At 40.1% G+C, this 14,731-nt stretch overlaps 1 protein-coding gene across 2 annotated transcripts in view; it reads left to right on the top strand.

The window, feature by feature from the left end:
* The window catches only part of sorl1 (sortilin-related receptor, L(DLR class) A repeats containing), a 66,013-nt gene that overhangs the window by 13,317 nt on the left and 37,965 nt on the right, over positions 1–14,731 (top strand). For both annotated transcript variants that reach the window (XM_010893671.4, XM_010893672.4), the window contains exons 4-6: positions 62–223; positions 8,152–8,219; positions 14,350–14,530. In XM_010893671.4, the coding sequence (XP_010891973.2) occupies positions 62–223; positions 8,152–8,219; positions 14,350–14,530 (411 nt within the window). The remainder of the gene's footprint in view (positions 1–61; positions 224–8,151; positions 8,220–14,349; positions 14,531–14,731) is intronic.

Genomic DNA, 14,731 nt, shown 5'->3' with positions numbered 1-14,731 from the left:
GTAAACAGTGCCCAGGGTTTGTTTAACTAATCTAGACCTGTTTGTATTTTTATCCTTCCAGTACCTCTTTGCAGACAACACCAACAGCTACCTCTGGAATTCCTTTGACTTCTGCAAGACCATTCAAGGATTCTCTATTGCCTTCAAGCCCACTGATCTGCTGCTGCACAGCAAGAGAGCCAACCTAGTCCTGGGCTATGACGGTTCCCACCCCAACAAACAGGTACATACCTGACTGCCAAAGAAATACTACTTTTTCTGGATTCAAATAGCTTAGACCAAAAGTTAGACAATTAAAGACGTGTATCAACCCATTCATGGTCCTTTGAAATAAGTAATATTTTCTTCACTGTGACACTGAGTATTGTCACTGTGTGACTGTGGAAAAAACCCTTTCCCAAGATCCTGTAGTAATTCAGAATGACAGTCTATTTGAGCTGGGCATCTTGAGCTGGGCATCTTTTAATGTACTCAGATACATTCATTAGATACAGTGGGAGAAGTATTTGATACACTGCAGATTTTGCAGGTTTTCCCACTTACAAAGCATGTAGTGCTATCATAGGTACTCTTCAACTGTGAGTGACGGAATCTAAAATAAAAATCCAGAAAATCACATGATTTTTAAGTAAGTAATTTGCATTTTATTGCATGACATAAGTATTTGATATATCAGAAAAGCAGAACTTCATATTTGGTACAGAAACCTTTGTTTGCAATTACAGGGATCATATGTTTCCTGTAGTTCTTGACCAGGTTTGCACACACTGCAGCAGGGATTTTGTGTTTTGGGTCGTTGTCATGCTGGAAGACCAAGCCATGACCCATCTTCAATGCTCTTTCTGAGGACCTTGCGTGCGCTGCAGGATTTTAATCCATTGTTACTAATGATTTTCTTTGAGACTGGTCCCAGCTCTCTTTCGGTCATTGACCAGGTCCTGCCGTGTAGTTCTGGGCTGATCCCCCACCTTCCTCATGATCATTGTTGCCCCACAAGGTGAGATCTTGCATGGAGCCCCAGACCGAGGGAGATTGACCGTCATCTTGAACTTCTTCCATTTTCTAATAATTGTGCCAACAGTTGTTGCCTTCTCCCCAAGCTGCTTGCCTATTGTCCTGTAGCCCATCCCAGCCTTGTGCAGGTCTACAATTTTATCCCTGATGTCCTTACACAGCTCTCTGGTCTTGGCCATTGTGGAGAGGTTGGAGCCTGTTTGAGTGTGTGGACAGGTGTCTTTTATACAGGTAACGCGTTCAAACAGGTGCAGTTAATACAGTTAATGAGTGGAGAACAGGAGGGCTTCTTAAAGAAAAACTAACAGGTCTGTGAGAGCCGGAATTCCATCATCTTCCGCTTATCCGGGGCCGGGTCACGGGGGCAGCAGTCTAAGCAGAGATGCCCAGACTTCCCTCTCCCCAGACACTTCTTCCAGCTCTTCCGGGGGGTCACTGAGGCGTTCCCAGGCCAGCCGTGAGACATAGTCCCTCCAGCGTGTCCTAGGTCTTCTCCGGGGTCTCCTCCTGGTGGGACGGGACCGGAAACACCTTCCCAGGAAGGCGTTCCGGAGGCATCCGAAACAGATGCCCAAGCCACCTCAGCTGACCCCTCTCGATGTGGAGGAGCAGCTGCTCTACTCTGAGCTCCTCCCGGGTGACCGAGCTTCTCACCCTATCTCTAAGGCATCGCCCAGCCACCCTGCGGAGAAAGCTCATTTCGGCCGCCTGTATCCGAGATCTTGTCCTTTTGGTCATGACCCAAAGCTCATGACCATAGGTGAGAGTAGGAACGTAGATTGACCGGTAAATCGAGTGCTTCGCCTTGCGGCTCAGCTCTTACTGTAGAAGCTGCACCGTAGAAGCTGCACCGATCCGTCTGTCAATCTCCTGTTCCATCCTTCCCTCACTCGTGAACAAGACCCCTAGATACTTAAACTCCTCCACTTGAGGCAGGGACTCTCCACCAACCTGAAGTGGGCAAGCCACCTTTTTCCGACTGAGGACCATGGCCTCGGATTTGGAGGTACTGATTCTCATCCCCACCGCTTCACACTCGGCTGCAAACCGTCCCAGTGCATGCTGAAGGTCCTGGCTTGAAGGGGCCAACACGACAACATCATCCGCAAAAAGCAGAGACGAAATCGTGTGGTCCCCAAACCCCAGTATCACCCCATTATGTTCTGAAAAATTTACACAGCCTACGTTTCAGTTGTACACAGCAGCCACAGTAATAATGTAACTGAATTATGCTTAGTCAATTATGCTAATTTGAGTTGTGGTGTGTGGAGTCCGAAGGCCTATTGTACTTTTCACTTAAGTCAATCTATCTCAGTGTCCAATTGTCTTTAATGAGTTTGTCATAGAAAGCTGTGCGCTTTAATGCAAAATTTACTTGAACAATTACATTGCCTTCATGGATGGCTGTTACAGTGATTTTGCGCGCACACGTGCTTGGACTTGGCAGTTTGTGAGAACTAAAATGTGTTTGGATCATAGTTTGTTACACTTTAAGACTGACAGTGGTGGCAAATCATGATGACCTGTCACATTCTGGGCAGTAGTTCGGAACAATCTAAAAACAGCACCAAGTGAAAATACAGGACAAAATATGATTTTTTTCTAAATAAGTCGGGACACCTTTAAACAGACTAAAATACAGGCCTGTCCCGTGAAAAACGGGACATCTGGTCACCCTATGGATACTGACACAGGAGAGTTACATTAAATATACGTATTTATAATATGGACCCCTGAAACACAGTGCTTATCAAAGTGTACATACCCTTACTGAAAAACCAACATAAAATTACTTGAATAAAGGTGACAGGCAAAGGTTTCTTCCAAACAACCAATACATCTATAATAATATATCCTATGTTTATACTCATTGCTATTTTTATCAATAATAGTGTGTATAAAGAATAGGAATTCTCACTGATATTTGTAATGTTGGGTCAGAAAACATTGGCCCTTACTACTACCAAAGAAGTTGTAGAACTCTAAATTTAGTATAGCCAACTAGTGAAGAATAGAGTTACATTAAATGAGTACAGTGGTTATGGCATTGTCTGTAAAAACAGGGAATCTATATTCAAATATATTAACGACGGTTAGAGGAAGTTATGAGAAAGACGTTAACACTAACAAGTGGCTAGCTCATCATTGTGTATTGACCACTTCACCAACTGTATCTAATGTACTCTCTGATGTGCTGGGGATACTTACATTTACTCCTGGGCAAACTTTTATGTATCCTTATGTTTTTCCTAGTGTTTTTGTTTTGTATAAAAAAAAATAAGAAAACAAGGCATTCTGGGAATGTTGCTATAAGGGAGAGAATGGCGGCAAATAGGATATCAATCTATAGTGTACATCACTGTTCAAAAGTTTGGGGTCACTTCGAAATGACCTTTTTTGGAAATAAAAGCAGACTCTAGGCTTGCAAAGAAGAAGCCATTTCTCAGGCTGGGCAAGAAAAAGTAAAGATTTAGATGGGCAAAAGAACACAGACACTGGACTGTGGAATATCTCTGCCTAGAAGGCCAGCATCCCGGAGTAACCTGTCCACTGTTGACATTTGAGACTGGTGTTTTGAGGGTACTATATAATGAAGCTACCAGTTGAGGACCTGTGAGGTGTCTGTTTCTCAAACTAGACGCTAATGTATTTGTCGTCTTGCTCAGTTGTGCACAAGGGCCTCCCACTCCTCTTTCTGTTCTGGTTAGACAGTTTGTGCTGTTCTGTGAAGGGAGTAGTACATGTTGTATGAGGTCCTTAGTTTCTTGGCAGTTTCTTGCATGGAATAGCCTTCATTTTTCAGAACAAAAATAGACTGATGAATTTCAGAAGGAAGTTCATTGTTTCTGGCCATTTTTAGCCGATAATTGAACCCACAATGCTGAAAATACTGAACTAGTCTAAAGAAGGCTGGTTTTATTGCTTCTTTAATCAGCATAACAGTTTTTAGCAGTGCTAACATGATCGCAAAAATGTTTTTAATGATAAATTAGCCTTTTGAAATGATGAACACAATGTGCCATTGGAACACCTGTCTCATGGTTGTTGATAATGGGCCTCTGTACGCCTATGAGGATATTCTGTTGAAAAACAGCTGTTTCCAACTACAATAGTAATTTACTGCGTTAACAATAATTACACTGTATTTCTGATTATTTTCATGTTACCTTAATTCACAAAAAAGTTACTTTTCTTTAAAAAGAAAAAAGGACCTCTCTAGGTGACCCCAAACTTTTGAACGGTGGTGTATATAAACACAATAGGCAAAACATTTTTGGGATGTTACTGTTACTGTTAGAATGCACCAACTATAGAAGCTGGTTTGCTGCACAGCTGTTCTTTCAGTTTTATACAAATCTAATGTACTCATTGATGCATCTCTTCATCGCCATGTACATGTTAGGCTGCGTAACTTTTACACCATTTTGTTTTTTTGCTTTGTATGAAATTGCCACAAGCACCTTTTTGAATGTAATATTAACTGGCTAGAAGGTTATAATTATGCTACATTTTCTAGTAGTGGTCGAATTAATAGATTAATAATTATGGCATAACTGGATATCCAGGAATCCACTTTAATGTCATTATGCTAGTTGGCTTATGTTTGGGGAAATGATGTGGCTTGCTAGCTTGCTGCATACCAACCAAACCATAGCCAATTAGTAGGACTGTTGTGATGTGGCTGTATGCATACTTTCTGTGATTTTGTGATCCCGTCTGTCAACATCCTGGTTCTGGCTTAGCTGTCCTCCTGGGCTAATACATTTCTGAACAACCTGTTCACAACTGCCAGTGATGCCTTTGTTTCAAGATCCATTGTCCACACCACTCTAGCAGATGCAACAAACGGCACCTAAATAATATCTAAAATCACATTTTGGATTTATTTTTATTTGCCCATGAGTGACGTCACTGTCCCGTTATACCTATAAAAACAAAATTGGGTGGCAAAATGCATATTAGACTAGTTAGGGATCCAACATTTCAGACAGAATAGCAGACAAGTTTACCCAATTGAAATGAACATCAGCACGCTGTTTAATCTTTTTTCCTTCCCATTGCGGTGCTTGTTAGGCATAGTGATAGAGTGATAGAAAATGTATTTTATGTATCATAGTATTCGGCAAGCAGGAACCAGCAATCCGAAAACAGAAGTGAAAGCGATAGCTTGACAAAGTGATTGAAGAAATACTGAAAATGTTGTGCACTCTACCTCGAAAGTCTCAAGCCATTAATATCTGCAAGTTTACACAACAAAATAAGCATCTTGCGTCTTCTTCTATAGGTCCTGGAAAATGTAGCGTAATGTAAACAAGCCCTTAGGATAATAAATTACATTTGCAAAGACGTTGTCGATTATGTAAAAAAGGTTAGGCGATTAACAATTTGAGACTTTATTTTATAATTATATAAAAGAAAACCCCTTGGCCTAGGTCTTTTCATAACACATGTAAATGCATTTTTAATGATAGTGTACATGCATTGAGTTATTGAGCTTGTTTAGCCTTTTCTTTTTCCCTTCCTTTTGTGACATATTTTATTAAACCGATCAACAACATTGGCATAGTAGAATCTCTTGTTTTAAGACTCTATTTGTGAACAATAATTAACGTTTGAATGTTTTTTTTTTTAATAATTTTGCCCAGGAAATAAGAAACAAAAAAGGTAGTACCGACATCACAAAAATGTTGTTTTAAAATATACTGTACTGTTAATTGAGCATAAATGTAGTAGTCAAAATGTTCAATTAGTAGAGACTGTGTTTCTAGTTCAACTGTGTGAAGCAGATTGCTGTTGCAACACACAAGCCGCGCTCAAGTTTGCACGCAGTGCAACGCAACAGCTAGGAGATGCAGGAAGAAAGCAGACAGCAGCTTGCATATTAATCCTACAGCACACCAAAAATATAATTTGAATATAGATTGATTGCATAGCCGTTTTAACTATACAACCCTGCATAAAATGTAAATAAAAACAGAATGCAATGATGTGTAAATCATTTAAACCCAATATTCAATAGAAAATAGTTCAAAGACAAAATATCAAATGTTGAAACAGACATTTTATTGCTTCTTGAAAAATATATGCCCCCTGAATTTGATGACAGGAGCATGTTTAAAAAAAGCTTGGACAGGAGCAACAAAAGACTGAAAAAGTTGTGTAATGCTAAAAAACTAAACCTTGTGAAATATCACACAACTGATTAGGTCAATTAGCAACACGTCAGTAACATGATTGGGTATTAAAATATCCTTCCAGGGAGGATGGTGGTCCACCACTCTGCAAATGACTATGCGGGCAATGTAAGAATAACGTTTCTCAATTTGAAATTGCAAAGAGTTTGGGATACTTAATATCATTAAAAGATTCAGAGAATCCTGGAGCAATCTCTGTATGCAAGGGACCAGGCCGAAAACCAATATTGAATGGCCGTGATCTTGGGGCCCTCTGATGGCACTGCATTAGAAATCTGTAGTGGAAATCACTGCATGGGCTCAGGAACACTTCCGAAAACCATTGTCTGTGAACACAGTGCATTGCTGCATCCACAAATGCAAGTTAAATCTCTACAATGCAATGCAATGAAGAATCCATATATGGACAAGAACCAGAAACACTGCCGTCTTCTCTGGGGCAAAGCTCATTTAAGATGGACTGTGGTGAAGATGAGAACTGTTCTGTGGTCTGACAAATCAACATTTTAAATTATTTTTTGGGAACCATGGACACCGCACCGGAATAAAGAGTAGAGTCACCATCCAGCTTGTCATAAGTGCACTGTTCAAATCCAGAATCCATGGTGGTATTGGGGTGCATTAGTGTGCATGGCATGGGTGACTTGCACATTTGTGAAGGCACCATTAATGCTGAACAAAATATACAGGTTTTGGAGCAACATTTGCTGCCATCCAGACGTCTTTTTCAGGGAAAGTCTTGCTTATTTCAGCGAGACAATGCCAAATCACATTCTGCATTTATTACAACAGTAAGGGTCTGTAGTAAAATAACTAAACTGGCCTGCCTGCAGTCCAGACCTGTCACCCATTGAAAACATTTGGCGCATTATGAAACAAGAAATACGGATAAGAACTTATCTGTTGAGCAGCTGAAATCCTATATCAAGCAAGAATGGGAATACATTTCACTTTCAAGATTACTGCAATTGGTTGTCTCAGTTCCCAAATGCTTACAGAGTATTGTTAAAAGAAGAGGTGATGCAACACAGTGGTAAACATGCCCCAGTCCCAACATTTTCAAATGTGTTGCTGGCATCAAATTCAAAATGGTCATGTATTTTTCCAAAAACAATAACATTTCTCAGCTTCAACATTTGATTGGTTGTCTTTGTAAAAATTTCAATTAAATATAATTGCATAATTGCGTGTTGACTTTTTTGGACACAAGGTTGTACATCAGCAGTGCTTATTTACCCAATAGAGCAAACAAAAACAGAGATGGTTAATAGTGGCTAGGAAAAACTCCCTAGTATAATGTATCTTTCATATCCATTAATTTGAAGCTATGAAGCATTACTATAAGATTCCCTAACTTCACAGATGGTCCACTTAGAAGTAAAACCTTGTTGAAATGAATTTTTTTTTTTTTTACTTCTAGAACATAGGCCTATTGATAGAACAAATGTAAGGGTTCATGGTTTCTGTTTCTGGGGGTGGATTATCCTTGTTAGGTGGGGAGCCAGCATGACGCAGCTCCAGCTCTCAAGTGCAGGGCTTCATCAGGTCAGGCTGGCAGTCAGTGAGTAAGTGTTGGCAAGAGGCATGCATGGTGCACTTGTTCTCTGTAGTGGACATCCACTGCATTGATACAGACTTGATCCTCAAATGCTTGGATGTACGCAAATGTAGGACAGATGCAAATAAAAGAAGAAACAGTATACAAATAATACTTAAATGTTGAAGCTGCATACCCCTGGTTATATATACTAAACTATTTCTGAAAACAAAAAACAGGCGATATTGTGGAATTATAACAGTCTGCCACTTTCATTTAATCTTAAATGATGGAAAATGGTTCACTTTCGAATATTACCCTTGTAATGCAGCCAAGAGTCAAAATGTGCAAATGAGCCCATGACCTACATTTCTTCCCCATCCCCCACCTCTGTTCTTTTCACAGCTATGGAAATCGGACGATTTTGGTGAGACATGGGTGTTGATCCAAGAGCATGTGAAGGCCTATTTCTGGTAAGATCAATGCCTTTATTCATTGTGATGATTCTGAGGAGAGGCAGTGTTTATACGCAGTACTATAACTAATTTGTCCTGTTGAGTGGCAAAACAGCATTGCTCTGTCACATGGGCTGGCGTGTTTGGGTGTGTATGTTTTTGTTTTCTGTTTGCTTTCTGTTTGTCTGTTTGTTCTGTGACTGCCTGTCTCCCACATCTAGTCCTATCCAGACCTCCTTAGATGATGGAAGAATTGCCAGATAAATTACTTATAAATATCTATTAGCGCGCTGCGTGTGAGCTAGCTCCTGTATCTCTCTGAGTCAAATTAAATTAGATTGTCCCTGCAGTTGAATGGCAATGCACAGATAATGACGCTGTGGCCTGTGAGGGAAATGGGAACGGATTAGGCCTACCTGCATTTCATTTGGCTGTGTGCATGGTCTGATAACAACCACCGCTCTTATATACACTAGTGTTAGAGTGATACAGTTCAACCATATCTGAGTTAAAATACAATGAATGTTTTCTTCAGCCTGTCTGCAGTGCCTTATGAGCAGGCATTGCAGAGTAAAGGCCAAGGAATCACATACCTACTTTATAATGTTGATTGTGACAGGTTTGGCACCTTGAGGAAGAGATTCTCCTTGTATCTCTCCCATACAGTATGCTTAGGCAGGAGAAAGGCACACTCCACTCATGCTTACATATCTCATCTATAAAAGAGAAAGCCATCTTGTGAAAGGATTTGACAGATATGTTAATGATTTAAAGGCGTGGTGGGTAGATAGATGTGATGGGTTCATAAAGTTCATTGCCTTTCATTCTCTTACCTCTGCATTTGTTTTGACAGCAACAGGCTCTCATTCTCAACTGTAGATGTGTAATGCTGCTTGTCAACTACGACAGGGGTCTGTTAAGGATGGTGCAACATTTCAGAAAGTTCAGATTGAAGTAGGGCTGCACAATTAATCAAATTAGAATCAAAATTACAATATTGACATGTGCAATATCAAAATTGAATGAGGTGCGCTTCATGCGAGGCAACGGGCATTCATCGTGCATCCGTAATAGTTTTTCTTGTGGGAGCTGTAGGTATTTTTGTAGATTACTTAAATTGCTGGCGTCATTTTGTTTAAATACCTGATGGTTTTTCAATGTTAGTTTGAGTTAACACTGCTACTCCTAGCGAAGACGTTTTCTTCAAGCTAGTGAGTGTCACCAAGATATTGTCTTATATACACAACAGCATATTAAAAGTTCCGGCTTCAATGTTGGTGCCTACAAACATACTTAATATAGGAGAAAATATACCTCAAGGGGTGAGACATTTTGCCTAACTAGCTATGGCAACGGCACAAGTATAGCAAATGCCATTGCATTAAATGAATAGTTAAACGAATGGCCTAGTGCAATGTTTTGACACAGGGTGCACCTTCCAATTGGTAATAAGTGTAAAATAGAAAACATTTAACTTTAAATTGATTTTTATTCAGTTTATAGCACATTATGTAGACTCTAATCTCTATTTTAAAGTGAGATCATCTATCTGTTTACACCATTTTTGAAAATCATGAATCAGTACCATAAATGCAATATTCGTCAAAGAAACTGCGATTACATTTTTTATCAAAATCGTACAGCCCTAGATTGAAGGGTTTGTGTAGAACATAAATCATAATCAATTGTTTGTGCACACATTTTCTACCTTTACAGCCAATCCTGCTTTCAGTTGTTTAGCAGAAATTAAGGTATTGGCTTTTTTGCCTTTTGTCCAATGTAAAAAATGGTGGCCGAAAAGACGGGATGGTTGTAGTGGTAGAACTTTTACATAGAGTGCCCAACACAACTGAAAAATGAAACAGAAGTGACCAATTCTGTACTATTTTCCACGTGTGTGGTTCTGCACTCCACTGTTTTGTTCCACGTCATTGGCTGCATTCAGATCATTGATTGGTTCAGGCCTTTATGGCCTGCTTTCTTTCTTTACCAAGCCAAGCCTTTTTTGCTGATCATGAGATTTCCACATCTAATTTGATTTCAGAGGCCACAGAGAAAAAGGCAGGCACAGCAGATTGGAATAAGAAGGCTTTGTAAGCTCTGGTTCACACCCCTGTTGGGTGTTTAACCAGCAACTTTGTAAAAACCAATCAAACCATCAAATCATATGTTTTTGTTCCTCTTTGTCTCTAGTGTTTTATTCTGTTTGGTGGTCGGCTCGAGAGGCCTTCTTCAGAAAACCACTCATCACCAGGCCAGTGTCTGGTGATGAAATTCCCTGTGGGAAATTCCATGTGAAATGAGTTAGATTATTTTTTTTTTCAAATGCATTTTTTTCTGTTTAAACTTTTCTTAATTCTGTGTTTTACAATTTATTCTAATTGAATCATCAGAAAGTGTCTAATAATGTTAATGCATACAATTTCAACAGTTTGATAAGATATAACAGTACATTTGTAATGATGCAACACTACATTGCACTCTTTTTTTTATCAAGGCTAATTAGTTTAATTTCAAGTGTAAACACAATGTAGATACATCAATAGTTGGCTAGATGGAGAGGCAGACAGCTGCTGACATTATGCATCACTATATTTCACCATGATAGCTCATCATTTCGAATATCACAGTTTGCATTAATGTGTATTTTTTCTTTAACTTTTTGTCTATATACTTTTTCTTTCCTTTCCAAAGAGGTTTAGCAGGGTTTTCTTAATTGTATCCCTTATTTTGAGTGAGGAACAGAAGTTTTGAGAAATTTAACTCTTCTGTTCCTCACTCAAAACCTTGCTTTTCAACTTTTTTGGAAAGGAAAGAAAAAGGTGCAGTGGTCTCTTTAAAGTTTTTCCGGAGCTGTATTTGTGTACAGTTGCGCTCAAAAGTTTGCATACCGTTGGAGAATTGGTAATAAATATACCATTTGCAAAGAAAACATCAGTGAGCAGACAAAACACATGTGTTTTCTTTCTTATGGGATTCACATTAAATTCTAGGTCATAACAGAATGGCAAAATCATAAAACAAAACATGGCAAAAAGATTTACTGACCCATGTTCAAAAGTCTGGATACCCTTAGTTCTTAATACTGTCTATTGCCTCCCTTTAGCATCAATGACAGCATGCAGTCTTTTGTAATGGTTTGTCTATGAGGCCCAGAATTCTTGCAGGTGTTATAGCTGCCCATTTGTCTTGGCAAAATGCTTCCAGGTCATGCAAAGTCTTTTGTTGTCTTACATGAAGACAAAATCTCCCCAGAGTGGCTTGATGATATTAAGGTCAAGACTGTGATGGCCTTTTTCTGCTGTAACCACTGAAGAGTCAACTTGGCCTTGTGCTTAGGGACATTGTTGCGCTGGAAAGAGCGTCCCATGCGCAGCTTTCGTGCAGAAGAATGCAAATTGTCTACCAGTATTTTCTGATAACCTGCCGCATTCATCTTGCCATACATTTTCCCAAGATTCCCGTGCCTTTAGAGCTCACACCCCCCAAAACATCAGTGAGCCACCACCATGCTTCACAGTGGGGATGGTATTTTGTTCACTAAAGGCCTTGTTGACCCCTCTCCAAACATAGCGCTTATGGTTGTGACCGTAAAGCTCTATTTTGGTCTCGTCACTCCAAATTACAGTGTGCCAGAAGCTGTGAGGCATGTCAAGTTGTCGTTGGGTATATTGTAACCAGGCTTTTTTGTGGCATTGGCACAGTAAAGGCTTCTTTCTGGCAACTCAACCATACAGCTCATTTTTGTTCAAGTATCGTCGTATTGTGCTCCTTGAAACAACCACACTGGCTTTTTCCAGAGCAGCCTATATTTCTCCTGAGGTTACCTGTGTGTTTTTCTTTGTATCCCAAAAAATTGTTCTGGCAGTTTTGCCTGAAATTTTTCTTGGTCTACTTGACCTTGGCTTGGTATCAAGAGATCCCTGAATTTTCCACTTCTTAATAAGTGATTTGCAAGGCTTTGGATGTCTTTTTTTAATCATTTTCTATCTTTATAAAGTTCCATGACCTTATTACGCAGGTCTTTTGACAGTTCTCAGTATCTAGCCTGCTCAGTTCATCCATGTGAGAGCTAACAAAGTAATTGACTATTTATACACTAATTGCAATTTAAATGTTTGTGTGTGTGTGTGTGTGTGTGTGTGTGTTTGTGTGTGTGTGTCTATATGTTTATGTGTATGTGTATGTGTGTGTATATATATATGTGTGTGTGTGTGTGTGTGTGTGTGTGTGTGTGTGTGTGTGTGTGTGTGTGTGTGTGTGTGTGTGTGTGTGTGTGTGTGTGTGTGTGTGTGTGTGTGTGTGTGTGTGTGTGTGTGTGTGTGTGTATCAGGGATGGAAATTAGCACCCACCACCAGCCAAATGTGGGTGATTTTGTGTTGTGGTGGGTAAACTCGCTTCACCTACCGGCCACCGTGGCGGGTAAATAAAAATAGCATACCGTTTCACCCGGACACTTTAGAGGCGGCGCAAATTTAAAAAAAATGTGGCGTTACATTGCAGGCGTTAAGAGGTCTGCTAAGAAAACATCTCAGGAGGAGCCAGTGGACAAAGAGGCAAAAGTCCAAAAACTTTTTTTAAAGAACGATGGAGAAAAGCAGACAATGAGGAGTCCCGTGATTGGTTAGTTTACGACGAGATAAATCTGATAATGTACGGCTCTGTATGTCGTCAACACGCTTCAGAAGATTCTGATCAGCAGGAGTAAATTGTACTGGGAGTGGGGAGGATGGGTGGAGGATTGTTAGTTTTTTGTTTAATCTGCCCTACTCATTTAATGAAATGTAATCAGGTCATGGTTTGTGTATGTATAAGAGAGAAAGAGAAAGTGTCAGTGTTTCAATGAGACTTGAGATTAAATAAACTGCTTAAGTATTGTAGATCTTGTAGTATTAATTTTCACATGCAGTTACACATTGTTGGTTAAAAACAAGAAAGTGGCTGCTAAAAACATTGAGTGGCTGGTAGATTTTGAAATCCACCAGCCACAGTGGCCGGTGGACAAAAAAATTAATTTCCATCCCTGGTGTGTATATATGCATAAATAATGTGTGTGTATGTATACACGGGTGTATGTATGTATGTATTCTATATAATATAATATTCTATATTAATTTTTTCCGGAGCTGTATATATCCTTTGTATTACTGTAATATAGGGAGGAACTGTAGGAGACATTGGTCACAGCTTGATTTCCCAGTATAAAAAATTGTGAAATAAAAAGGAACACTTCTCATATTGGACCCAGTCTAGACATTGGGAATAGTATGCATAATGCCATTGTTAGTAAGAACTAAGTAAGTTCTGTAAATGTCTTTCAGTTCCGCTGTAGCTTTCCATGAATTCACTTAAAGTGCGCTCATAACATTACTGCTGGGAATATGCTGTTAGAAAAGTTGAAAGATTAGTTCCTCGATCACTCAGTTCATCTTGGGCACGTAGCTCTAGCTGATTCCAGTGCAGTTTGTTTTAGCACGGCATTGCCGACACCTGAGAGAGAAATTCTCCTCTAGGGCCTGGTGAGGGTGGCTCGGGTGGGGGTGGGCGGGGACAGGCTGGCTCTGTCCTGCTGGCGCTGCTTGACGGACGACAACTTGCCCCTCATTCTCAAGGTTCAAAATCCATTATGGGTAGTATCCCAAATGGCCCCCTACTCACTACGTAGTGCACTGGTTTTGGTCAGGGCACATGGGATTCAACAGCAGAGGGACTGTAGGGAATGCAGCGCCATCTGCAACAAATGTTAAAATGTCTTTGTTGATCAGAAATGGTTCAGAAGTTCAAATGGGTTCACCAGAACCAGCTATGCTGCCTCTGTGTTAGGATTGTCACTGATCCGTAAAACATTTCCCTGATGTCTTTCAGTGAGTGTTTATAACCATTAAAATACTGTGCAACTCCGGACTTTGTATTTCCGGAAAAATAACTATAATTTCTGGCATTATTTGGGCACTGAATTTTCCCTTTACGTTATCTGAACTGGAATAACTCCAAACCCATTCCCATTCAAGCCACATGATCAACAAAGGAAAAAGTCAACGGTATCAGGTTTTTCCTGGAAGGGTCATGTGGTCTAGGAACAGCTTTTGGCCCTACACTTGTAACTATCTGTGGTTCTGATGGTGGTTCTTTTCTGCTGGTTTCCAGGGGTGTGGAGCCCTATGACTCCCCCACAACAGTGCTGGTCCAGAGGCAGGAGCCACAAGGGGTCTCTAGCATCCTCAGCAGCACCGACTTCTTCCAGAGTGAGGAGAACCGCAGAGTCATCCTGGAACGAGTGGACAACTTCCAGCTTCGGGAAAAGTACATGTTTGCCACAACTTCCAGAGTATGTGACATTCACTTTAAAAGCAACTAAACAATTGCATGTCTGGGATTCTGTTGCTCTTGCAATTTGGAGGATACTTGTATTATCTGGAAGTGGAAAGTCTACGTTTATTTGAACAGCACCAATCTGATACTTACTATTAGTCAAACCCCTCATATGCAAGTGGTAGACCTAAAGACATGATACCTCCATCAAATGTGT

The sequence above is a fragment of the Esox lucius genome, chromosome 1 (genome assembly GCF_011004845.1).
Source record: "Esox lucius isolate fEsoLuc1 chromosome 1, fEsoLuc1.pri, whole genome shotgun sequence".
Classification (NCBI taxonomy): Eukaryota; Metazoa; Chordata; class Actinopteri; order Esociformes; family Esocidae; genus Esox; species Esox lucius.
This window is presented reverse-complemented; position numbering and strand designations above follow the sequence as displayed.